Source organism: Trachurus japonicus, chromosome 17 (genome assembly GCF_045865225.1).
Source record: "Trachurus japonicus isolate A0001 chromosome 17, Traja_1.0".
Taxonomy (NCBI): domain Eukaryota; kingdom Metazoa; phylum Chordata; class Actinopteri; order Carangiformes; family Carangidae; genus Trachurus; species Trachurus japonicus.
In genome coordinates this window covers 16,652,307-16,677,154 of record NC_140923.1, presented here as the reverse complement: position 1 = coordinate 16,677,154, position 24,848 = coordinate 16,652,307, and the positions used below count along the sequence as shown (strand labels likewise).

The following is a 24,848-nucleotide window of genomic DNA, read 5'->3' as shown; positions in this document are numbered from 1 at the left end:
TTCTTCACTGCTTGAAGTGCCAATCATCACTAAAGCATGTGACGTAGTGCAAGAGAGTCAACACAAACAAATTAATGGTTAAAGTTGTCAAATTTATATTTAAAAGTCTGCTCATTAACTTACAATGTCAAAACACGCAATGAGTAACAGGAAAGAAAACTTTCCACTTTAAAAGTTACTGGTAGCCTTTATTGTTGCCCATAATGAAATTATTCCAAGCCATAAACCTTCAAAAACACAAATAAACCTGTTCACAGAGCGTGAATCATGTGACAGGTTTCATGCAGACACCTGATTTATGGGTAGAACAAACATTTTTCACATAAAAGCAAAGATTTACCAGTATAATTTAAGATGTGGGAAACAATCCACTTTCTTTGTGATATGGTAGTAGTAGTAGGCCGCACTTAAAAAAAAAAAAAAAAGGACATGACCTTTGTTCTCTGACCTCAAAACAGGACATTAACCCTTGAGTGGCACCCCACAGTTGAACCAGCACCAATGTGGAATTTCACTGGTTAACTTTTAAAACACACTACTAGAAGTTTATGAATAAAGATGAATATGGTACTGGTTGTTGATTGTTAATTCATTCCTCTAAATTTGAGGATAGGCAATTCTGGTCACTGTTTGTGTGCTTTTTGGGTCAGTGGGAACCCCATATATAGGCCTCATGTTCTGGTCAAAACAACACTCTGGCCTTTGAAGCATTGCATCAGTCAGAATCAATACTGCCTTTGACTCAGTTATCAGTAAACAGGTTATATAAAGTTCATCAAGGTTACTGCCATATCTGATCACGTACTGTACAGCCTCATTGATTTTCTGGGTTTTTCTAAAACAAAAGCTACTCGATACCATATGGGAAGTCTCAAAAACATGCTCTGTTTACTTTCTGAGACCACAAGTGGTGGTAGCTAGTAGGACATATATTGTGATCAACAACAAAGATGCATTATTCTGAGATGAAAGAAAAATAAAGAACAAGACAAAAGCTGTTGAAATTAAAAGATGTATTTACATTCTTTGGTTTGTTTAAGGTGTCTTGAGTTCCTCTGTTGCGTGTTAATAAGTAGTCAGAGTGATTTATCTTAACCCTTGCCTCACCCTCCTGGCTCACCAGCTGTGCGAGTGCGCCGCCTCTGTGCGGCTTCCTGTCCCATCAACTTGAGCTCGCTGTTTCCCAGCCGCACCAGTCAGCCACGGTGGTCCAGCCACGGACACGTCGAGGGGAGGCTTCACAGGAGGAGTTTCACGGGCACACAGACATGGGGACTCACTGAAGGAAAACAAAACAAGACACCGCAGCGTCCTTCACCGGCTGCATCCCGCTGAAGTAACTGAAAGGTAAATGCTTAGCAACGGGCTGATGTCATTGTCAGCAGCTGCTGCCTGTGATCGTGCGTTTTCTATGATTATGCCGTCAGCTAACGTTAGCTAGCCTCTAAGCAGGCTAACATCTTTTTTAGCCACGGTGGATTAATTTCACTCAGACATGTTAGTGACTGTGGGATGGAAATTCATTCACCATTCAACAAATGAACGTATCCACATCATTTTCATTGAAACCGGCGACTCGGCGTTAGTAGCAGGAGACTCTCGCCCGTTACCGTTTGGCCGTTTGCTATTAACGGTTACACAAACCCAACGACAACACTGGAGCTAGCCGAGGGTGAACTAACGGCTAACGGAGCCCCGACTCCATTCATTTATCTGGACGTCTGCTGTGTTCTGTACGCCGACTTGTTTATCGCTTTAACCATTAGACATGAAAAAGCTTTAACTTAGTATACATACTTTTATTGTACATCTTTCTACATCATCTTTTGGTTTCTGTTTGTTTATTTCCGCAATATCGCCTTGAGCCTTCACTAAATCGTCTGAGCACTCACTGTGAGATGGTGACTTTTTTTTAATCAAGCGCTGTGTGTGTGTCAGCTTTAATCTCTGAAATTAGCATATTTAGCTGGAATAGCTACAGCTAACGTTACATTTGTGCAGTAAGTTATGCCTGAAGCTAGTGGGTAGCTGGGTAGTGTGGGTTGGCTTGAAGGCAGGTTTGTTTGAAAACATTTCACCAAAACCTTTGTTATTCATGGGATAAAAACGTATGTATATAATGTAAATGAGTAATGAGAGATGAGTCCCACGCTGTCAAGTAAATATTATATCTAGTGTAGATGATGGTAACCTCAGGACTCACATAGTTTGAACTGGCTATATTATGACACCTCACAGAGGAATGCATTGAAACTCATGTACACGTCGCAGTTTGTGTGGTTTGCAGGACAAAACTAATGCTGCCTTAAAGCAGGGAAATTATTTCAGATCATTTTTAGAGGCGGTAGTTTGTGAAGTTGTTCCACTGTACAGTGTTACAGACAAAGTGACTAACTTTAATGTCAGAGAGTGAAAAGAGCCCAAAGTACCTCATTTCAGTGACTGGTTTTATTTGGCTCATAGTCTAAAACCCAAAAATGCTGAAGGAAAGTGTCAAATCCTGGCAATCCTGTCGAAGAAGAACCCGTACACATGCGACCTATACCCTATCTTAATCTGAAAGTTACTAGTTGGTCTGTTAATCATCAAATGAAATCAATAGGCTATCTGAAATGGCTTTAATCAGGATTTAACAATATTTTTTCATGAAATGTTGATACATTGCATGGTTTCTATGCGGTGCAACTAATAACTTACCATTGTGTATACTGTCAGACTTACAAACCCACTACATCAGTATCAATTTGACTTGTTTTTACACAGGGGATCTGAATTAAATCTCAGAGAGGAAGATTTCACTCAGCCCAATATCAGAAACATTTGTCCAAAGTTCTCTTTTCAACACATACTGACGCTAAGAAACACTGGGCAAATAAAGGATTTGTTGTTCTGTTACTTAATCAAAAGGAACAAACACTTTACAGTGCTCATGGCTTCTTCTTCTTTACAGAGCATAGCCTCAGTCCTTCCACGGTGAATTAGTTAACCATTCCCCTCTTTTGTATCACCAAATTCACAGCAGCAGGGATTTTTGGCACAGAGCTAAAAACAAGCCAAGTAATTGTTCAGTTGACTTCAGTATTTCTATATAAGAAGCTGTGTTTTTGTTTCTTGCTCTGCAGTTGGTGTAAAAATGAAATCCAACCCCCCCTAGACTACCTGTTTGGGGTTGTTGTTGTCATGGTTTTACCTTAGACGCATCATATAGGCTAGTTTCAGTGCAGTGTGGTGTAACCTAATACTTGAGAGAGTGTAACATGAACCGTGTGTCGTCTGGTTGGCCAGCTCAGTCACAGGACGCCACTCTTTTGTCTTCCAGTCAAAGCAAAGTGCACGTGATATTTCCAGGCGTAGACAATAATTAGTAGGTATGACCATACACATGCCTGGTCTTGTAATACTTAATGATACAGTAAAGGCAGGGACTTAATGGTGTTTCAGTCTGGCAAATGCTTGGTGACTCAGTGAAAGTCATGTAAATGTTTTTCTTAACTCTTTCTCCATTCACTTCTTGAAGGAAATAGTTTGCATGGCTCTCTTGTCTTGTCAAATTCTTCAACAGAGAACAGACCCTAACACAGCCCTCATCTGAGTGTGTTTCCTTTGGTGGTGTGTTTACAAAAGGCTTAGCAGATGGGAACATAGGGACGAGGCCTTTTTGGAGGAGCCTCGTGCATGTATCATGTTTTTCTGTGGCATTCACTTCACACAGGAGATAGACCAGACAGGTGGAGGTTGAAACAGAGAGAAACATCCTTAGAAAGCAGTAGTGATATTTAATGGATCATCATCCCAGAAGAGATTATACCTTCCTTCAGTGTTTACAGGACTTTCACCTGTTTGTTTTCACAATCACATGAACAGGATGTCCAAAAAAGTTCAAGGTTATTACATGTTTAGGTCCACTCATTACACTCACTGACAATCCCCATTGGTTATCGTCAGCCAATCAATGCCTCCTCCTTGATTACTCATGCACAATAACAAGCACACACACACAACAACGATTGTACCGGACATGTGACTGGCTGTGCGACGTCACGCTGCAGAGTACTGCTTGGTCTTTTCCCTGAGCGTGTGTGTGCTCTTATCAGGGGGAAAAACACTGCATCGCCGTTCACAGGAATTAGCTTGTCCCCTTATCAGTCATATACCGCCACCTTAAAGAGGCCATCCCATTGGCTGAACCCTTTGTGTCCCGTCAGCTGACTGGAGGAACAGAGGTGCATATCCTGAAAAAGAATAGCTTGGTAAAAGGATGACAAAGTTTATGACAGCGTTGCGTAATTTGCACTGGCGTGCGATAGCTGCGTATTGGTATTTACCCCTGGGAGGGTCACTCCAAGGTGATTAGCTGGGCCCTATTTGAGATTGGATTCAGGATGGCAGTGAGTCATTACTACAATCATGGTGTCAGGAGGGAAAGCACCGGTCCCAATGGAGCTGGTTAAAGTGGAAGCTGGTCCTCCACTAGCAGGGATGAAGAGACGGAGATCTTGGGGTGACAGCGAGCTGCTGGGAAGCAACACAGAGGACACAACAGATACTAGCAGTGAGCAGGATGAGGCCTCGTCTCTGAGGTCGTCTTGGTCCCTGGTGAGTCACAGTGACAGGTCTCTTATTCAGACACAACTTGAGCTGGAGGGGAAACACACTTGTTTTGTTTGCCTGGTTGCTATAGGCCTATAGGGTGATTATTGTAGCCAAGCACAGTGGCTTGGTACCTGACCACAGTGAACCAGAAGGAAGGCAGCCGTTTTTAGAGCTACGTTCAAGACAGATCAAGTTTTTTTAATGATAACTTAGACCAGGGTTGTCAAACTCATTTTAGTTCAGGGGCCACAGTGCAATTTGATCTCAAGTGGCCCAGACCAGTAAAATAATAACATAACCAATGAATAATGAGAACTCTAATATTCTCATTTTGTTTTAGTGCACAGAAGTACAAGTAGCTACATTATTTCTTAAGAAAAATACATGCAACAATATTATGTCTCTTCCGTCTTCTATATAGTTTTCACACTTTCATCCTGCGGATTGGACCCTCGGGTGGGCTGGTTTTGGCCCACGGGCCACATGTTTGACACCCCTGACAGTACAACAAAATACTAACAATTATATTTGTAATGGTGTAATATATTAAGGCTGGGTTAAGAAGCCTGCATCACATGTCGTCCAATCAGCAAATCCTCTCTTATCTTATTTACAAAATACCAAGCTTATCCTGTCAGTTGTAGTTTTGAGTCTGTTATTGTGTCTCTTGTCTGGACTGCAGCCACAGAGCTGACATTAATGAATGGGAAAACAAAGCAAAACAATGGTTTGCAGCAGGTAAAGCATGTTAGTCACCACATGTGACTGTGTTACAGATAACTGCCTACTGGCGCCGGTCCAGACGGCTCTTTTGAAAAGGTGTCTGCTGTTTTTGTTATAGAATATTTACAATTATATCATACCCTTTTTATAGCGATTTTTAGAGCCTTATTCTTATGTTAACAGTATGTTAACTGACTTCTCACTGTGTCTTTGCTATTTGTGTTAGCTGTATGCCAGACCAGGAGATAGGAATGTACAGTAGCTCTCAGGTGCGTTGTAAGGTGCGTAAGGTGTCAAAATAAAAGTGAAAGTTGCATAACGCTTTTGTATTTATTCAGTGCGTAATTTTCTTGAAACCACTTTCAATATCTAGGAGTACAGAAAAATACAGTATATATCAATAGAGAATTGACCAACAAAAAATGACACCTAGGCATGTTTTGCACCTGCCAGTAGTCCAGTGAATTGGTTTTGTGGCTTTGTTGTGTTGGTTTTGGCTGTTTTTTGTTGTTGTTGTTTGTATTCAGTGGCCTTAGCTGCTTACTATGGTTTACTTCTACTTGGTTGGTCCTTGAGTTGCTTTGTGTGCACTATCACCCTTTTTTATGAAAAACTCACTTTACAGAGTCGTCTTTTAAGAAAATGTTTTCTCACATGCACAGTCTTGGTGTGGCAGCAAACATTTTCCCCAGTATTCAAAATGTTGATCTTTTATTCTGAGTTTTCAGTTTGGTTTGAATGAAAGCCTCCTCTCCTATTCTTCATTTGAATAATACAAACAGTAGTGAAATGTATAAACTCTGGGAACCAGCTCCTCTACCCTTCAGGTGTTAGCAGAGGTGTCACTGCCCTGTAAAATCCTGAAGGCAGAAGTTGTGTCTCCTGTCAGGCGTAGCTGTTATTCCTCGGTCCTCCTTGTGTACCAGTTCAGTGAGGCTCAGTTCCCGGAAAGAATTGGGAGCTTCTTGTTGTTGACACAAGGCCTCATATCAAATTATCTAAACCCCTCTCCACCCCTCTTGAACAATCAGTTTACTGTGATGGTTGTTGAGTTTCCATGTTTGCTCATCGGTGAGAATTATTCTGAGTTTACCAGCAGCACACACAATTTTATTATTATCTTTTCATGAACCCAATCCTTGGGTAAAAATATCATGACAGTGTTTTCCCGCATCCCCAAATGCCACATTTACACAAATGCCCCCGTTCTCTGTGCCCGACCCCAAACACCCACCTCTCAGGGCTCGACTCTGAACAAAAGGTCAGTGTGAGATAGAAGCATTTCAGGTTACATAAACCCAATGAAATCAACAGGGGAGTGTGTTTACAAGCCCCACTAAACTAGACCCTGACCCAAGCAAACTAGAACCCATCCATACGTTCATTAGCTGTATTGCTTATCCTTAGGGGTGTGGTTGTGGTTGTGGGGCCTGGAGCGCGAGGGTTGAGTACACAGGTCGTCGGTCTACAAACTTCAATCATGTTGACTAAGTTAATAGTTACACGTGCTCGGTGTCACAGTGCAGGAATGACTGTTGAAGTTACTGAACTTGCAGTGAGGCCACATGAAGGCTGGAGAGTTTGCATGGTTATGGCTTTGGCCGTGTGTTTTATGTCTGTTCTGATTTAGCAGCTATGACAGATTGCTTGTAAAAGACTTAACAGTCTCACAAACCGCTTGTCCCAAGTTATAAAAAAAAAAAAGTGCTCAGAGGAAAATGTGCAGAGTTAATCCAAGTCCATATAAATATAGCCACCACCAAACTTTGGCTTGATCGGGTTTATCTGATGTACATAGCGGAGGGGTTACAAATGTAAACAGGAAGTCAGCTGCCTTCATGTCAGCAGGGCGGTGGGAACTATGTGTGAGGTTGTCTCTTCTCATTGTTTCAGCCCCAGCTGTCAGCCCCCCCCACCCACCCCGCACCCCCTCCTCTCTGATGTTGCTCATGTGGGACAGCGGCCAGTGACAGGGTAACAGTGGCACTCTTGCAGTCTGTATGCAGGTCAGGAGATAACAGACACCGCAGGGCAGCCAAACAGGCAGCGAGGGGACCGAGGGACGAAAATAAAAGACAAAACGAGGGCCGGGCCAGACTGTCCGACAGACAGAAGACGCTTAAAAGAAAAGACAGCGATGGGTGGACCGGGGGACGGTTTGGACGAAAAGAGTCCAAAAGAAATGAAGTGAAATCAAGAGGAAAACTCAAAACTGTATGTCTTTTGTGGGCCAGAAACTGTCTCCTCCTCTGGACACTTTGCTGAACAGTGTGTGAGTCTGTCGTTTAACTCTGCTGTTATTTTGTCTCTCTTTCCCCCCTCCTCCTCCTCCAGGCGGACACCATGAACTACGTGGGCCAGCTGGCAGGTCAGGTGCTGGTGACCGTCAAAGAACTGTATAAGGGCATCAATCAGGCCACGTTGTCGGGCTGCATCGATGTCGTGGTCGTCCGCCAGAGAGATGGCTCCTACCAGTGCTCACCGTTTCATGTGCGCTTTGGAAAGCTGGGCGTCCTCCGCTCCAAAGAGAAAATAGTAAGTTATTTGTTTTAATCTTTCATTTACATTTCATTTTCCACTTCCAGGCATGGACATTTTCAATTCGTACATTACTGACAAGATGAGATTACAATGTAAACATTCCAGGCCTGGAAAGGAGCAGGATGTAGATAACTTATTTTCCCTGCCCCGAAATCATTTCCTTTTGAAATGAAACTAGATGGTCTCTGCCAAATTACTTGTAATTAATACCGACAGAAAATAAAAGAAAAATCTTCTTCCTTGACATTATTCAAACTCTCTGTTGAGAAGCATCAGGAGCGCACTTCATACACAACGTGTGTTTAATCTTTGAAGAAGCGAGTCCCATTCTTCAAACAGGGCACATTTAATAAATATTTTGAATTCACACACAGTACAGTATAATAAATCTTCAGGACCAACATTCATACAGAAATGTGGCTCATGCATGAAGCCAATTTAGTCCTCCTTTCAAAAAATTGAATGTGGATGATAGATACATGTTGAACAAAGCGACCAGGAACTACAAACAGTCTGTCAGAGTGATGCTGCACAGTTAGCAGCCTGGTAGTGTAATATTATATTAAAATGGGTGATAGCACTCGCATCAAGCCTGCTGGTTTGTTACTACCGAGATGTAAGGATATGTAAGGCCATATAAAAGTTTAATCAAGGTTAGAGAGACTTTGTTTCTCTTTAAAGAGAGACCAGGCCTAACTTCAAGCATGATTTCTTTCAAATTACTAACAATAAAAACATCTGTGGGTGAATATAACCTCTCCCATCAACCTGTGAAGTCACCCATCTTCAAATGCGTTGGCTTCAGCCAGAGTTCATAACATCACCGACGCATAAGGCTGCAAAAAAAAAGAAGTTTGACTGTTATGGGTCACAATTTTATGGCAATGGTAGTTTCTGCATTTCATTTTCATTTGATGTAAAATGATGATGATGTGCTTTTTATTCTGCGGTCTCTACCAGAAGAACATGTTCCCTTACATTTTGGAGAATTTGATTCGTAGCCCAAGGGCATCTCTCCGTGGCACCACACTGCTTCTTCGCCTCCTTTATAATGATATGTTGTGACACATTTTACCCTTTTTTATAAATAAATGTCAGCTCCTGCTTTGGATATTATGATTTCAATAATATTTCAAGCAGATGTTCAGAATCAATCAACACGTTCTCAGGTTGTGGTTGCAGATCACAGACGGGGTGTTCTTGGCTTTTCTCCACCCGCTGATAGTAGCTCTTACTATACATTCCTTCCTGGGAGTAAGAGCCACTTAATCATAGTCGAACACTAGAACAATGCTGCTATTTTTAGTGCTGACCTCTCACTTGAGAAAACCGTATTTTTATAACACCTTTGCTTGGGGTTAATTGATGAGAAAGGAGAACATGTGAAGCCTTTAATAGGAGCGCGTAATTAATTAGACATAGAGCTGAATGATATGGTTTTTAAATAGAGGGTCTGCTGATGGAAAATGATGACGCACTGGCGTAAGTTGACACAACCTTTTTTTAAAAGTGGTATTGACTTCAATATTATAATATAATATTTAATATTACTTTAATATTGCTGTACTCAGGAATCTCACGTTCAGTGGTATGTGTAGAATATCTCAGTCTGCCCTGGGTACGGTTAGGTTCACCTCAAGGCATTGGCATTCTAGCTTATATGTAAATATTTTATATTTTGAATATCTGTCTCTTTTTTTTCTTTTTGTGTGTTTTTATCGTTCTATGGACCGCCTCTGTGTCTGAAATTGAAAGTGATGAATTGAATTGAATTGAATTGAATAAAGAATATTCAGAAATCAGAATATTCCTCGGTGCTCAGTTTGTAATTAATGTATAAAATTGGAGACGTCATACATCAGTGAAAGTGTTTTCTTTCTCACCCTCTCATCCCTCCGAGTTGTGAACTCGTCCACGACTTCTATTCTTGGAGCGCTGAAGCCGTGCTCTGACTTAAGGAAAGCTTATTTACTTGCCTGTGAACCAGAGTGGATGATGATTTGCGGGGGATTGACGCCGTCTCACCACCTACCCAGAATGCTGATGGGTTTTTGAGGGGAGGAATGAATGAGTGGTTCCTATGGCAACAGCTCTACAACTTGAATATGTGGGAGGGGGAGGAGGAGGAGGAGGAGGAGGACGCATGAAGAAAAGAGGCCTCAATAAGGGCTGTTGTGTAACAAACAGTTGTGCATGTGTCCCTGAGATCACCTATCAGCTCCCCGAGGGCTGCGGCTAAATATACAGATATGAATTTAGCATTTACTGGACCAAACAAATGCTGTGGTATTTGTTTATGCCATGCAGATACTTTCAAATATTCAGAGTTAGAGTTTGACCGTAGTCGCCGGCCAAATACTAATTAAAGTCTGGCTGTTGATGGCGTGTGCACCAGTCTCTTTGGTCAGCAACCAGAAATGTTTTCAAAGTAGTTTTAGAGTTTAAATCATTCAAGAAAGCTAAACTCAGCTTTGCACTTTATACTTCTTCTTTCCTTCCATATTTTGTTCTTTGTTTGCATCTATTTAAATATGAGGCCAAGTCACTCTGGCCAGTGCTGTCAGATGGAAGTAGCCCAATATTAAGCCCCAGTTTCAGGCCTTTGACAGCATTCATTGCCTTCTAGCAATCCAGCATCGTGTTGGCAAAGCCACTGCAGTGAATGTGACCTGTCACCGACTGTGAAAGGTTCAAGAGGACCCTCATTCACTTTGTCTGGTTATTAATTGGGCATTGAAATCCACATCGGTCACTCGCCACACTGTATATTTCCCTTAGAAACCCAGAGGAGGTGGAATTAGATCTCGAGGCTGCTGAGATTAGAGCGGTGGCCATGGGTTGACAATGAATATTGATGATTTGGTTTCAGGTTTGTCGGACTGAGCAGAGCTCTTCTGAGTCAAAGTCTATCTCCTTTGTTGTCTCTGCCAGACGTGACCTGGTTTTTGCTTTTGCGGTGTCAAGTTTCTGAATGGCCTCGGGTCCACTGGGGGTTTTCCTGGCCAACATGAATGGCCCCGTTCTATTGGCAGGCTGAACAAAATGCATGCCCACAGGACCCATTGGCTTATTAGGTTCTGTAAAGCCTTTAGGAAAGATGTGGCTCTGAAGCAGCTTAAGGTCTTCTATGTGACCTGACAAAATGCTGGAAGTGTTATAAAACAGGATGCATTTTGTTTTTCCACCAATTAAAAGTGCAAAATTAGACTCGCAGAGACAGATGCGTTCACGCTAATTAGATGTCTGGTAAATACCATCTTCAGTGTGCTATTTTTTTGGTTTGCATTTTCTCATAAAACATACATACTTCACAATTACTGTGTTTGTCATTTTTAACACTTTTCTCCCCCAAATTTTTCCAGATTGATATCGAGGTGAATGGAGAGCCCGTCGAACTGCACATGAAGCTCGGTGACAATGGAGAGGCCTTCTTTGTCCAGGAATCTGAACAGCAGAATGTACGTTATCTCTCTAACACACAGATGAATGAAGCCAGGGCTCCAGACCAACACCTCCTTTCACTAGGAGCACAGTGTCACCTCACTTAAAAATTTAAGGAGCGCAAGCATAAAATTTAGGAGCACACACACCGTTAATTGACTTGCAAAGCAAATATTCACATTTCCTTTTCATTCATGATCCTCACACACATTGGCCTGACACCTGTAATAATGGATTACAGATTCTTTGAGCCGCCCCTTTCCATGTTTCACTAGTGTTTGGAAAAAAAACCAAACAGTGAATTTGTTGGTTGCACATATGCAAGTAGATGAAATACTGACTTAGGAGCAAAATGTTTCCATTTAGGGCCAGTCTGGAGCCCTGGAAGCCCACACTTACCTAATTTACCACTACAGGCAAGAACACAAATATTAATTTGGATTTTTTTTTTTTGTACATTGTGAAGCATAGTATTTAAAGTTAAAGAAAATATTATTACGGTAGTATACATCAACAGCAGGTTTCTGATGTCATTTTTATTCTAGTGATCGCACCCAGTCAGTAATTTGAAGATGATTTAATTGGGCAAAATCCAATACACACAGTGTCAACACAGATTTGGCCTTTCCTCTGCACATCAGAAAGACAGGTCTCTTGACATTGTTGCCTCAACAACAGTCTTTGCGGTTGCAGCGTTCTTGAGGAACAAGTGTAGGGTAATGAGGAAGTAATCGCTCTGTTGTTTTCTGTGTCTACGTTTGACTGCTGACCTGTTGCTCAAGCTTTCCAAGGTCTTATTTTGCCGGCTCAGCCACCCTGCTCTAATAGACTTGAGTCACTACACCGAGTAATGCTGCTTTGGTTTGCACTTACTTAAACGCCTCCTAAGCCTCACGTTCCTGCGCTCTCACCTTATCCCTCAGCAGATTGTCCCCGCCCATCTGGCCACCTCCCCAATCCCCACTGGAAGTCCCCTCTTCTGGATCTCAGAGGTGGAGCACCGGTCAGCAAAAGATCTGGAGGACGACCCGGCCGACCCCGAGGACCCCCCCGAGCCTCCCGCTCCCAGCACCGTGACCACGAAAAAGAAGAAGAGACGGAGGAAGAAGCACAAAGGAGACCCGCGAAGAGAGGAGCTGACCCCGCCCATGTCCGTCACTACTGGTACCGCCATCGCTGCTGCTGCTAACGCACCCGCTGCTACGACCGCTGCTATGTCCAGCACTGGGCAAAATGAAGAAATCTTTGAGATGGACCTGAGCTCTGACGAGGAGGCGGCCGCAGCACACGTCTCCAGGTAAGTTCAAGGGTTCATGCTGCTGTCGCTGTAGCCGAGCTCTGTTGAGAGACGGGTTGGATTATAACACATCTTCTGCCTGTGTTTAGGTCGCCCTCAGTGACGACGATGCGTGACATCGACCCAAAACTACCTGCAGCCCGACACAACCTGGATGGTTATTCAATGTCTGATGGGGACTGGCCGGCTGATGACAGGTATGTGTAAACATGAACTTACAGCCATCAGCAAAGGTGTTTTTTATTTTATTTTTATTTTTATTTTTATTTAATTTTATTTAATTTATTTATTTAAGGAGGACAATGCCCATTAATGAACATAATAAAATGTAAAGGTGCCAGTGTTAGCCAATGGCTAGTTTCCGACTAGTCCTCCTGGCAAGGTGTTAAAGCCATTAAAATGAACACAAGGACATAACAACATAATTCAATAAAACAGGAAAAAACACATACAACAAACACATGTATCCAACAGAAACCAACAGACATAAAAACTACAAAGAAAGACAATTAACATGACACTATTATAAAACAAAAACAGAAACAAGAAGTGTAGTGCATTTTTTTTACATTTAAAATTGTTTAATTGATTGTTTTTGTTTTATCTATCCCTTTAGTCACAGCTTGTCTCAGGCGTTTTCCCCAAAGAGTGACTCTGAGCTGGTGGTCAGACCTTCAGAGAGTCTACTCAGAGCCGAGTCCCACATGCAGTGGACCTGGGGAGAGTTTCCAGAAACAACCAGGGTAATCAGCACTTGTCTCTGCTGCAATTCAGAAGAACATTGTCAGTGTAAGTGTACACATCTTAATCATATTTTTTATTCTCTCATTCTCATGATCCAGGTCACCAAGAAAGAAAAACTAGAACCACTCAAAACAGTGACCATCACCCCGTCGGAGAGCACCCACTTCCGCGTCATCCTCAGCTCCGAGGCCATGGAGGAGGACACGGGGATCATAAAGGGAGGGGGTGCGTCGTCGCTGTGTACCATTGTCAAGCCCGAGCCACGCACCCTCATGACCACTGTAACGCCGGTGACACCTCTTGCGTCTAAACCCGACTCTGCCGGCACTGTAACGCCCGACAGTCCTGTAACCCCCACGGAGCCGCTGGATGTCCTGCCGCCCAACGTGGCGACTTCCACCCCTTCCATCGGCCATCCCAGCGATTCACCCTCTAAGAAGAAAGGCAAGTTGGATCACTTCCTTCCTGTTTACAGATAATGAAAGCTCCTTATTTATTTTTTTGTTTTGTTTTGTTTTGTTTTTTAATTTCCTCACATCCACTTTTACATCAGTAGCATTTCAACACCCAGTAGGACAGTTCAGTTTGTCTACTACAGTCAGCATAATTATGTTTAAACACAATTATGCTGACTGTAGTAGACGTTAACCTCCTGTGGCCTTGCAGTGCCACGTGATCGTTATTACATTTTATCTATGCACTGCCCTATGCCTTGTGCATACGTTCCTCTATGCGTTTTATTGTTATATATGTTTGTGTTGATTGCATTATGGTTTTATCTATATACTGTGAAGCACTCTGTGTACTCGTACTACGATGGGTGCTATATAAATAAAGATTTACTTACTTATAAGTAAATCTGTGCATATACTATAGTATGTGTATATACTATAGTATATACAGTACACATACTGTATATATATATAGATAAATCAGAGAATACAAATTTTAAATAACCAAATACTTAAGGAAATAATAAACAAACATAAGAGGACAAAAAAACACTAAACAAACATACAGAATACAAAACAAGCAAACAAAAATAACACCAATATATCAAAAATTTCTTTCTTTCTTTCTTTTCCTTTATTTGTTCGAGAGGGACAGTGTACATTAATGAACATTTTAAAAAGATAAAATGTAAATGCACCCAATTATAGCCAATAGGCTAATTTCCGTTGGCAGTCCCCCTGCCGGATGGAGCATGGCAATGAGACCTATAATAAAGGTAGCAAATTACATTAAGACAAATAGCACAATATTTGCTCTTTGTCAAATATATCTAATCAGGGGTTATAAATTCCGTTTGCATAAATACACTTAATCAGTTAATTATATCAGCACGTACATATCTTTATCAAGCACCTCTGGGTATCACTTATGATGATAAAGGCTGTTTATTGAGTGTTAATTTCTTGTGTTGTTTGGTGCAGGTGTCCCAAAGAGGAGTCAGCATCAGGGTCCAGAGGATATCTACCTAGATGACCTGAATGTACTTGAACCTGATGTTGCTGCACGATATTTCCCTAAGAGGTTAGTATATGAAAAAAAGTACCTCATTAATATTACTGCTTGACCTTTTTTTAATTAGGATCACAAAGCAATCATCTATTTTAAAACCCAACATATGGAGGAAAGACGTTCCTCCTTTTGAAGTATCACTGAAAGCCTCAAAGACAAGTATCATGACGTATTGTTCTCTCCTGTTGCCACAGTGAGTCCGAGGCCGCCACCAAGCACTGGATGGACTCGGAGATGCGCTCCGGCTCACAGTCTCCTCAGTCGGTGGGCAGCGCTGCAGCCGACAGCGGGACAGAGTGTCTTTCTGACTCGGCCAGCGACCTCCCTGACGTCACCCTCTCTCTGTGTGGAGGCCTCACCGAAAACGCTGAAATATCCAAAGGTACAACACCAGAGTGACACTCATAAAAGATGCAGCCTTAAGTGCACTTTTATGTAAGATGAACATTTAACCTCAGCCAGTAGAGACGTACTGTACAGCTACATTTGTTATATAACTGTATAACTTCCTAATAAAGTTTCCGTGCTTTATCTGCCACATAAGAAGGCGTCAAGGCGTCGTAGGTGGAATCTCTTCTCTATCTTGGTGTGTTTTTAACAGTTTAACAATACTTGTGCCCACATTTCCTTTCAAGAACGCGTGTCTGTTTTACCAGGATCGGATCCCAACTTTCTCTCTTATATCTGAACAACTCAAACTTCTGTTTGATCTTGTGTCAATACATTAGAAATATAAACGCTCCTTAGAAGTGTGTCTGAGAAGCTCTCGCCTGCTGTGTCTGGTGGAGGGAAAAAACTTTTCTGATCTCATTCTTGTGGTTTTAAGTCGGATCGTATGGCTCGGCACCACTGACCTTTTCATCTACAGCCTTTAATTAATGTCCCTCTCTGTTCTGTGTTTGCAGAAAGATTCATGGAGCACATCATCTCCTATAATGAATTTGCTGAAAATCCAGCAATTATAGATAACCCCAACCTGGTAGTTAAGATAGGAAATAGGTAAGTAAGCATTTTAATTTCACAAGTAAAATCTGCAAGAGCTATGTGTTGTTATAAGTACATAGTCAATCTTTGACTCTTAATTTTTCTTCCTAGATATTATAACTGGACTTTAGCTGCACCCTTGATTCTGAGTCTACAAGCATTTCAGAAGAATTTACCAAAGGTAAAGGAAGGTTTTGTTCTATGTACTGTGCAGGCACTGTTTGTGGATCATTACAATAAGCTCATAATGAAATGCCTTGTCTTGTTTTGTTCAAGGCTACAGAGGAGGCCTGGGTGAAGGAGAAAATGCCAAAGAAGTCAGGCCGCTGGTGGTTCTGGCGAAAGAGAGCAGATAGTACAATCAAGCAGGTAATGAGCAGAAGCACTAAGAACGAAACGTGTGCTGCCAAAAAAATTTTATTTTTTTATTTTTTAAGGACAACTCACTGAAAATGTTTTTAGAATTACTTTCTTAATTGTGTTAATTGCCCGGGGATGTGTCTTCCCTTAATCGTTGCAGTCGGAGACCAAGATGGAAACCAAGGAGGAGTCTCAGTTGGAAGAGGAAGGAGCTTCTCTGTCTCAGGAGAAGCTGGTCTTACCGTAAGTGATACCAAAGTGAGATCAGTAACTCTGAACTCTGACACATTATTGTTAAAAAAAAAATCCCTTGTTTTATCACAACATCACATATTACATTACATTCAAAATCTCAATATACGAACCATGTGTTTATGCGCAGTAGCTTTGCTCTGGTGTTTCAAATAATAACAAAGGTCTGGAAGTAATCTGTCCTGTGTAACCATGGCTGCTGTTTCCTCGTAGGCCTAAAGCTGGAGAGTCATCTAGTGATGAGGATGCCAAGGAGGTGAGCGCTGCGTCCTGTCAAGAGAGGCTGCAGCAGGGAGACGGCCAGCACCACCCCAGCCCACACACGTACAGGAAGTCTCTACGCCTCTCCTCTGATCAGATAGTAAGTAGGAGGGAAGTTTCCCTTCCTTAAACTCATACAGCTGTACAGCCTGTACTGGTTTGATTATGGTCTTTATTTGTACAGTTAGATTTTAAGGGCATTTAATTTATCATCTTGAAATACAAACAGTTTTCGTAATATGAGATTGTACACTGGCATTGAGATTTGTACTTCAAAGGGTTATTCTGTATTTTAGGGCTCCCTCTGCTGGTGAATTATGAATTGCATGCGTTTCCTCTCCTCATGGTCTGTAGGGGGCTCCAAAGACCTGTGCATGTTTATTTTTTTACTGTGGCCATAATCATTCATCATTCTCACTGGAGAATGAAACAGACTTTGATCCTACATCACTGTTCTCCTTGTGTCACCAGGCCAGTCTGAAGCTGAAGGAGGGACCTAATGATGTGACGTTCAGCATCACCACCCAGTATCAGGGCACGTGCCGCTGCGAGGGAACCATCTACCTGTGGAACTGGGACGACAAAGTCATTATCTCTGATATCGACGGCACCATCACCAAGTACGTACGACCCCTCCCTCTGTTCATACCACAGATAAACATATAAACCCAATCCCATTCCTCTTCCCTGAACACTAGCACTTGGTTGCAAGTGGTGTCCAAAGGGAGATACCCCCTTGACCATGAAGTAGAGACCGCATCCTACGCAGTGAGACACCATTTAGCATAGCCGATGTGGTCACCTACATTACACGTAGCGCCAACGTACTATAGGAGCCACAACCTGTTTCCATGGTTTTCATTCATGTTTGAAGATGCCGGCTCCAGCTGTTGTGTTACCCGTCGCATGAGCTGTAATGATCTTCCTTCATTTGACAAATGAACGACGAAGAAATAGAAACAGAAGGTGGCGATAATGCGCCTGAAAAGCTGGTGCCACCCACAATAAAACAGAAACAGAACAACAACAGTTCGCAAAGAATTGTGGGTAATTTCATCTTGCACTACGTTCGAAGTCTGCCTCCGACCTCCCTCCGATTTAAGGGGAAGTTTTAAGAGCTGTAAAGCACTTCCCCTTTGCTCTACCCCTACATGAGAACGTGCAAAACCGGTTGCTAGGGCCAAAATCAAGTAGAAGTGGGTAAAATGGGACAGGGCCATAGTTTCATACTGTTGCTTCAGAGCACACATGAAAACTGAACTAAAACTGTGTGGCAGCAAATAGATGGTGTGCTGCACTGTGCAGTAAATCACTGTTGATGTCCAGGGCTCATCAGTTTTCCACCAGTGTGAGGGATTTTGTGCTCTGAAGCATCCCTGTAGGATATATAACATGAGCAGCGTGCACGTGCTCAGGCTATACGTCTGCTGTATCATTATTATTTAAGGAAGTAATTCATGCATCAGCCAGCATCCGTGGGGGTGTGAAGCTCTACTTATTTCCTCATGTCTATAAATTGCCCATATGTACTGTGAAATAAGGCTCCTTATGTGATGATGAGTGTGGTGGCTGCAGATGGAGGCAGCAGGTGAATGAAGAGTGAGACTTTTTCTGATCAGCTTCATCGCCATGGACACGTTCAAGTCCCTTTTTCCAGAGCAAATATTAATTAAAGCTATAAATGCATCTCAATTTATTTTAAGCTTTTTAATTCGCCTCAAGCCGGCTTCGTCTCATTTGACAGAAAAGCGACGCCTGCCTCCTTTCTGATGCTCCCTCGTTGTGCGGTTCCTAGGTGGTCAACATCAAACGAGGTCCAGATCGACCACAGCTTATTATCTCTGTGACCCTTCAGGCCAAACCTGTGACATGTGGCTTGTCTTTGAGTATCAGGGGGAAGAGTGCGGGAGCTATAATGAGCCCATTTACATTTCAGTCTGTAAGCAGACATCATCATAAGCTAAGGTTGAGACGGTGCCTCCCCTATAGGCCAGTAATCCTCATTAACCAGGAACAGACCACGATGTTCTTCATATATGATAAATGTTAAAGTACTTATATTGCTTTATGTGACGCACTACTGATCTACTACATTTTTCATTCATGCATATGCTTTCTCTGACTCCTGCTTCTTCCTATTTCGCCGCCTGTTCTTCAGTCGTGTGTCAGATGAGGACATCCCCCCGTCTTTTATGTCATTAATGTGCATTTGTTTCATTTTTCAGGTCAGATGTGTTTGGGCAGATCCTGCCGCAGCTGGGGAAGGACTGGACCCACCAAGGCATCGCCAAGCTTTACCACTCAGTAGCCGAGTAAGTGCAAAACAACACTGATTAATCACAGAGGAAAGGACGAGTGTCTGGGCCGTGATTAGCAGCGTCTGGGTTTGATCCCCCCCCTCATCTCAGTGGGGTTGATGTTTTCTCCCAGTGTTTGCATCGGCTGCTTTGAGGTGGATGACTCATTATCTAAGACAAATAAAAACACCACACTACTTTTTCTCATTATGCATTGGTTTAACTCTTAAAACTTAAACCTCGATCCGTCTTTACTGCTTTCAGTCGTGCAGACAATAGAAGTTTAAAACACCATAGGAGGAAAGGGGCTCTGTCTCTATGAGCAGTAATATTTAAATCAAATCCTTCCTCAGTAAAATTATCATTGAATCGGTATTACTTCTGCTCATTATGAAAGCAGCCAGTATCACTGATCTAATTAAAGTGCTATTCTTAGTAGCTGCTAATGATGGTCGTGGTATTAGAGTGTCTTCTAACAGCCATTAATGAGCACCGCTCTCCCCTCTGGCAGGAACGGGTACAAGTTCTTGTACTGCTCAGCCCGAGCCATCGGCATGGCAGACATGACAAGAGGCTACCTGCAGTGGGTCAACGACGGAGGCATCATCCTGCCCCGGGGGCCTCTCATGCTGTCTCCCAGCAGCCTCTTCTCTGCCTTCCACAGGTACGTACTCTGTAAATAGCTGCTGCTTTCTGCGTTTTAAAGCCAGATATTTTTTATTACGCATCATCATTTTATGTGTATATCAAATCCTCCTTATGCCCAAATTGTAATTTCATTTTCTAACCACCCTGTGTTTGCTCCTTTAAAATCAAAATCCTCTTGTCTGCTAACTTAATTTCACATTAAATAACCCCAAGTTTCTCTGACTCAGAGTCCTGCACACTCTCTCCATATCCTCATTCATTATGATGAGCCTACACAGAGGCTGTTAATGATACGGAAATCTCCAGCTCATGAATTTCTAACTTAAAAAGGTGTTAACTGTGTCGCAGGTGTTGTCATCAGCTTCCAGAAATATACTCTTGTTCAGCCTTTTGTTACAGATTGTTCAGTTAATTGTTTCTGAAGAAACATTTACTACAAGATGTGATTGCATCTTATGCAGATCAGACAAATTGTGAGGGAGATATGTTAAAATCAGATTAATTAAATAACAGTAATTCAACACTGACAGAGCTGTAGCTTGTGGACATAAATGCCATGTGGTCTTCTGGTGTCGCTACATTATTGTATCCAGCTCCTACCTTCAAGCTTAAATATTCAAACAGTAGAATAAAGGCCTTATTAAGACACATACAGTACATACATACCATAAAGGGTGTCCAATCAGTCCATCAGTACAATAAATAGTATTAAATAGTAATGTTGTGACAGTTCGTATAAATTAAATTCAACCTTTATTTCCACATTGTACAGCCTACCCATGACACGATACATAAATTTAGTGATGTGGCCCATTCAATAATACTATCTATTCTTCTATGTTAATATATCATGAAATTCTGCCGTCGGAAATTTGCTTGGATTCACTTTAAAGATGTGTGTGCCCATGCTCTTGTCAGGAAACACACTAAAACATCCTGGCATTGCCACTCCCATCAAGAAACCTTCACTAAAGCAGTGTGTTTAAATGATCTGTGCAGTATCTCAAATATCTACATACTGAATGTATAAGAGTAAAATACAATCTAATACAGAGACAGCAGGAAAGATAGAATGTACTGTAATGGTAAAGACATGCATGTGTGTTTGGCTCTGATCAATCTGTCCGTTTCCTTCAGGGAGGTTATCGAGAAGAAACCAGAGATCTTCAAGATTGAATGCCTTACAGACATCAAGAATCTGTTCCAGCATAACAAGCAGCCGTTCCACGCCGCCTTTGGGAATAGAACTAATGTGAGTTAATGGATGTTTGAAAATGTTAGACTCCGGCGATCGCTTTTTACGCGTCAGTAGAGCCGTGTTTTTCCAGAAGTCGATGGAGTCATGATGCATCGTAAGATCGGCATGACACTTTGGCTATCAATTAGCAGACACAAACATATGAAATCAGTAATGGGCTGAACCTGAGCTGAGGTCACTGGCTGGAGTACGGCCCCGTGTGACTTGTGTGTCTGTGGAAGAGGGAGCTCAAGCCAGGCACAGCATCCTGTCCTCAGCTGCACAAACACCAACACCCAGATGAAGCAGTGGGTTCCCCATCAAAACCTCCGTCTGCCTCCAACGCTCGCCAAAACATACAAAAAAAAAAAGAAAAAACACGATCACAAGATCAGGTCCTGCTCTTGCCCACCAAAACATCCAGTCTAGAAATATTACCATTACGTCCATTAGGTGGAACACTAAAAGGAAGTCTGAGGTTGATGTTATTAACACACACTTATGTCACTTTGTACCAGGGTGTATTATGTATGCAAGCCTCATTCTGCCAATTACATAATTGATTGAGTGTGTTCTCATCTCGGATGGCATTTAAAGGTCTTATGAGTATTTGTCAACCTATTATGTAAGAGGAAGAAAAGAATTTAATGGTTTTAACTTGTCGTAAATGATTATACAAGTCTGTGTTTCAAGCCTCATAATGAACTTAGAAGTAAAAACTCTGGTTCCAGTTTGTGAGTTTTACCAGTTTTGACTAGCGTTATGTCAACAGATCAAACCTTTTAAATATCATTTCTCTACGCAGGATGTGTTTGCCTATAAGGAGGTGGGAGTTCCTGTGTGTAGGATTTTCACAGTTAACCCCAAAGGAGAGCTGATCCAGGAGCAGACCAAGGGCAACAAGTCATCGTAAGTACATACACCTACTCTTCCTCTCTTTCTCACTGCTTGGATTCCCAGTAGTGAGGATAAAACACTGACACCACTGGTATCGGTGCGAGATCTGTGTGCAGTCACTTGGACTTTATAGAGGGGGGGAAACTATTTCCTCAAAGCTGGATGGATTTGATGTGTAATGGTTGTTGTTGTGATGAGGAAACCACTGAGATGTATCATGCTCGGCTTTATAGAGGCTGAAAAAGCTTTCAGCTCTTTAGTTTGGTTCTTAGAAATGCAACTTTTGTGGTTCCCTCCCACAGATGTCATCAGAAGCAGGCAGCTGTTTCTCCAAAAGAAAAAAAAAAAGGAAAATAGGAACACAACTCAGCAGAGTAGACAGACAAAGTTAGAGAGGAGCTCATTGAGCATTTTGCAGCTAAAGAATCAGATATTTCCCCAAAGGGTTGATAGAAATGAAAAGTCAGCTGAAAGGAGAGTCAGCTGAACAACAGTATTTCACATGAATGCTGATGTGGGTGTCTAAATGTTTGCTAACACATCGATACATCATCGTGTATACAAATGATTGTTCTCAATTTCATTATTTAACTCTGATTTCTCTTCTCTCTCTCTCTCCCCTGTCTTTCATCTTGTCTCTGCGATCTGGTCTTCTCCTCCACAGCTACGGCAGGCTTAGTGAGCTGGTGGAGCATGTGTTCCCTCTGTTGAGCAAAGAGCAGAACGAGGCCTTTGTCATGCCAGAGTACAGCTCTTTCTGTTACTGGAGACAGCCCATACCAGACATCAACCCGGATGAGCTCCTCTGATCCAGCACATATGGATTTCCTTTTGGTACACACAACATGCAACTATTACACGGCACTTGAATGCATCTCCAGGAAAACGAAAACACCCCACGGACTGGAACCCCGACTTCCCTCCCATAGTATTCAGACACACAGTAACAGGGTTATATGATCATAAACAGAAAAGCTGCTTCACTGTAATTACCCCGGAGAGATGAATGGAAGTTTTCTCCAGAACAGAACATCCTGAAGACTTAATTGCTGAAAGACCTCATCCCTGGGAGACAAGAGACTAATCACCTAAATTATCATCTTTCCTCATGCTTGTGAAGGCATCCTGACCCAGCGGGCGCTCGCTCCTCTTTAGTCGCCCATCTCTGCACAGGGATCCAGACCGGAGATAGTTCCTCTTCTCTCCGTAACTCCTCGCAGAGGAGGACGATCAGCTTCCGCCATCAGGGGGAGCGACAGGAGCCCTTTGCGCCACCGTCAGAGCCGACACATTCCGCGAACACCCCGAGGAAGCGAAATGGAAAAGATTCAAGGAGACAAATATAACAGGACAGGCAACTAACACAGAGCACTCGTCATACGCCAGTGGTACTTTACTGTGTTCGCAGGTATCCAGCCTTTATTATGTTCTCAAAAAAAAAGACAATAGCGGCTGCCAAGTGACCATCTACACCAACTACGAGCCATTCAGTCTTCAGTTTGTAGAGAAAACAAAAGGAGTTACCATGAAGTGTTGTTGGGCTTCGTCCCTCTCTCTCTGTGGACAGACCGTCACTATGAGCTCGGTGCTGGTGGACTCTGACACGAGGCGGCCACTTCTTCCCTGAAATAATACTTTTGCCAACAGGTATGTGAAGATGCACAGTGAGGTGTGACTTTAAAAAAAAGAAGAAAAAACAAAATGAAGCAGCTTCACGATTTATTGTCTCGCTGTTTATTTTAATGTTTATTCGGTTCTACAAGCTCTGGTGAAATCAAGTGTGTTTTGTTAACGATGCTGTCATTATTTATGATAATTGATATGTTTAAGTTATTGATTTCTATCTCGTGATGCCTTTGCTTGGTCGGAAAAAGTCATTTATCACAACTACATTGTGGAAATAACTTCGAAAATCGATATTTTGTATTGGTCACAGGTTAACATGCACTTAAACCGTAACTGCTCAGCCTTGTATCAACTTATTTTTTTATTTCTTTTGTAGATCATTTTCACAATGACCTGTATGTATTCCTTATTTGACCGTGGTGTTTTCAACATGTAATGCACACACACACATTCCTGAGCAAAACCTCACAATCCGCAGCTTTTGTGTTTTCGATATGTGGAAAACGTAAATGTACGACGCTCGAGGAGTCAGAGCAGCGGAAATAAGCAGATCTAATAAAAGGAGAAAAAAAATGTTAAAAAAGAGCTTAAAATGAAGGATTTCAGTTTGTGACGTCGCTTGACGGACGACTGAGGGATGATGTAATTGTGCGTATGTGTGTGTACGCGTGTGTGTGCATACCTAATCACTGAGTACTGCTGCTGTTGGGGGTGACAGGATCATGCGCCCTTTGCTTACGTTCCCTCAGTAGCTTTACCGAGACTTATCCGACGCACTTTTGTCTAAGCTGCACCCAGAGGACGCAGACTTCCATGTCGGCGAAACCTCTCACCCACATGCACTTCTCTCTCTGAAGGTCTTTGTTAGACGGTAGACCCGAGTATGCAATTACTGCAGGAAGAAGAGACTCTTAGTTTTACCTCTCTTGTTGTGTGAGTGACCCTCTGACACCACAGACCAATCAGCTCTTCTGAATCATGTCAGTGTGAGTATCTGTTGAGCAGTGGCTGGATTTGAGTAAAAAAAAAACAACAAAATGTTCATTTGTGGTGCTGAAGAGACATGACGGCCACCCGTTTATAGCCTCTGTTTGTGTGTGTATGTGTCGCTGTGTGTGTGTGTGCATGTTAGAGATGGTAGAGAAAAGACTGATCCTGGTCCTGTGCCTCTGGTAAAAAAAGACTGACATGGATCATAATAACTCCAGCATGAGTGGGACGCTTCGATGATAGAATGTGCTAGCGAGGAATGAAATAAAATAAAAATAAATAAAGACAAATGACAGACAAAACCATTTAATGGAGGAAAAGGAAGGGAAAAAAAAAAGAAAGCACAACTGACGCTGAGCGCTACATCCAGATATCAGAAGTCATTATTTGGCTGAAGTGTTTCTGCATTCATTCTGTAACATTGATGTTTTTGTGA

General features: G+C 42.3%; 2 protein-coding genes across 6 annotated transcripts in view; one reads left to right on the top strand and one right to left on the bottom strand.

The window, feature by feature from the left end:
- Nucleotides 1-24,848, bottom strand: part of clul1 (clusterin-like 1 (retinal)) — a 279,095-nt gene that overhangs the window by 54,004 nt on the left and 200,243 nt on the right. The gene's annotated exons all lie outside the window — the stretch shown is intronic.
- On the top strand, nt 974-23,983 carry lpin2 (lipin 2). 5 transcript variants are annotated; one of them, XM_085804864.1, is made up of 20 exons: nt 974-1,347; nt 7,651-7,851; nt 11,220-11,315; nt 12,222-12,595; nt 12,685-12,792; nt 13,212-13,338; nt 13,438-13,783; nt 14,773-14,872; nt 15,055-15,242; nt 15,766-15,859; nt 15,956-16,025; nt 16,121-16,213; nt 16,365-16,447; nt 16,670-16,817; nt 17,189-17,337; nt 18,943-19,029; nt 19,526-19,678; nt 20,800-20,914; nt 21,705-21,808; nt 22,461-23,983. In XM_085804864.1, the coding sequence occupies exons 2-20, from the start codon at nt 7,660-7,662 to the stop codon at nt 22,603-22,605; spliced, it is 2,772 nt and encodes a 923-aa protein (XP_085660990.1). In that variant the 5' UTR covers nt 974-1,347; nt 7,651-7,659; the 3' UTR covers nt 22,606-23,983. The 5 variants fall into 5 exon arrangements, with proteins under 5 accessions (XP_085660990.1, XP_085660991.1, XP_085660988.1 ...); XM_085804865.1 differs by having other exon boundaries at nt 1,195-1,347; nt 12,225-12,595; XM_085804862.1 differs by lacking the exon at nt 974-1,347 and adding an exon at nt 4,209-4,596.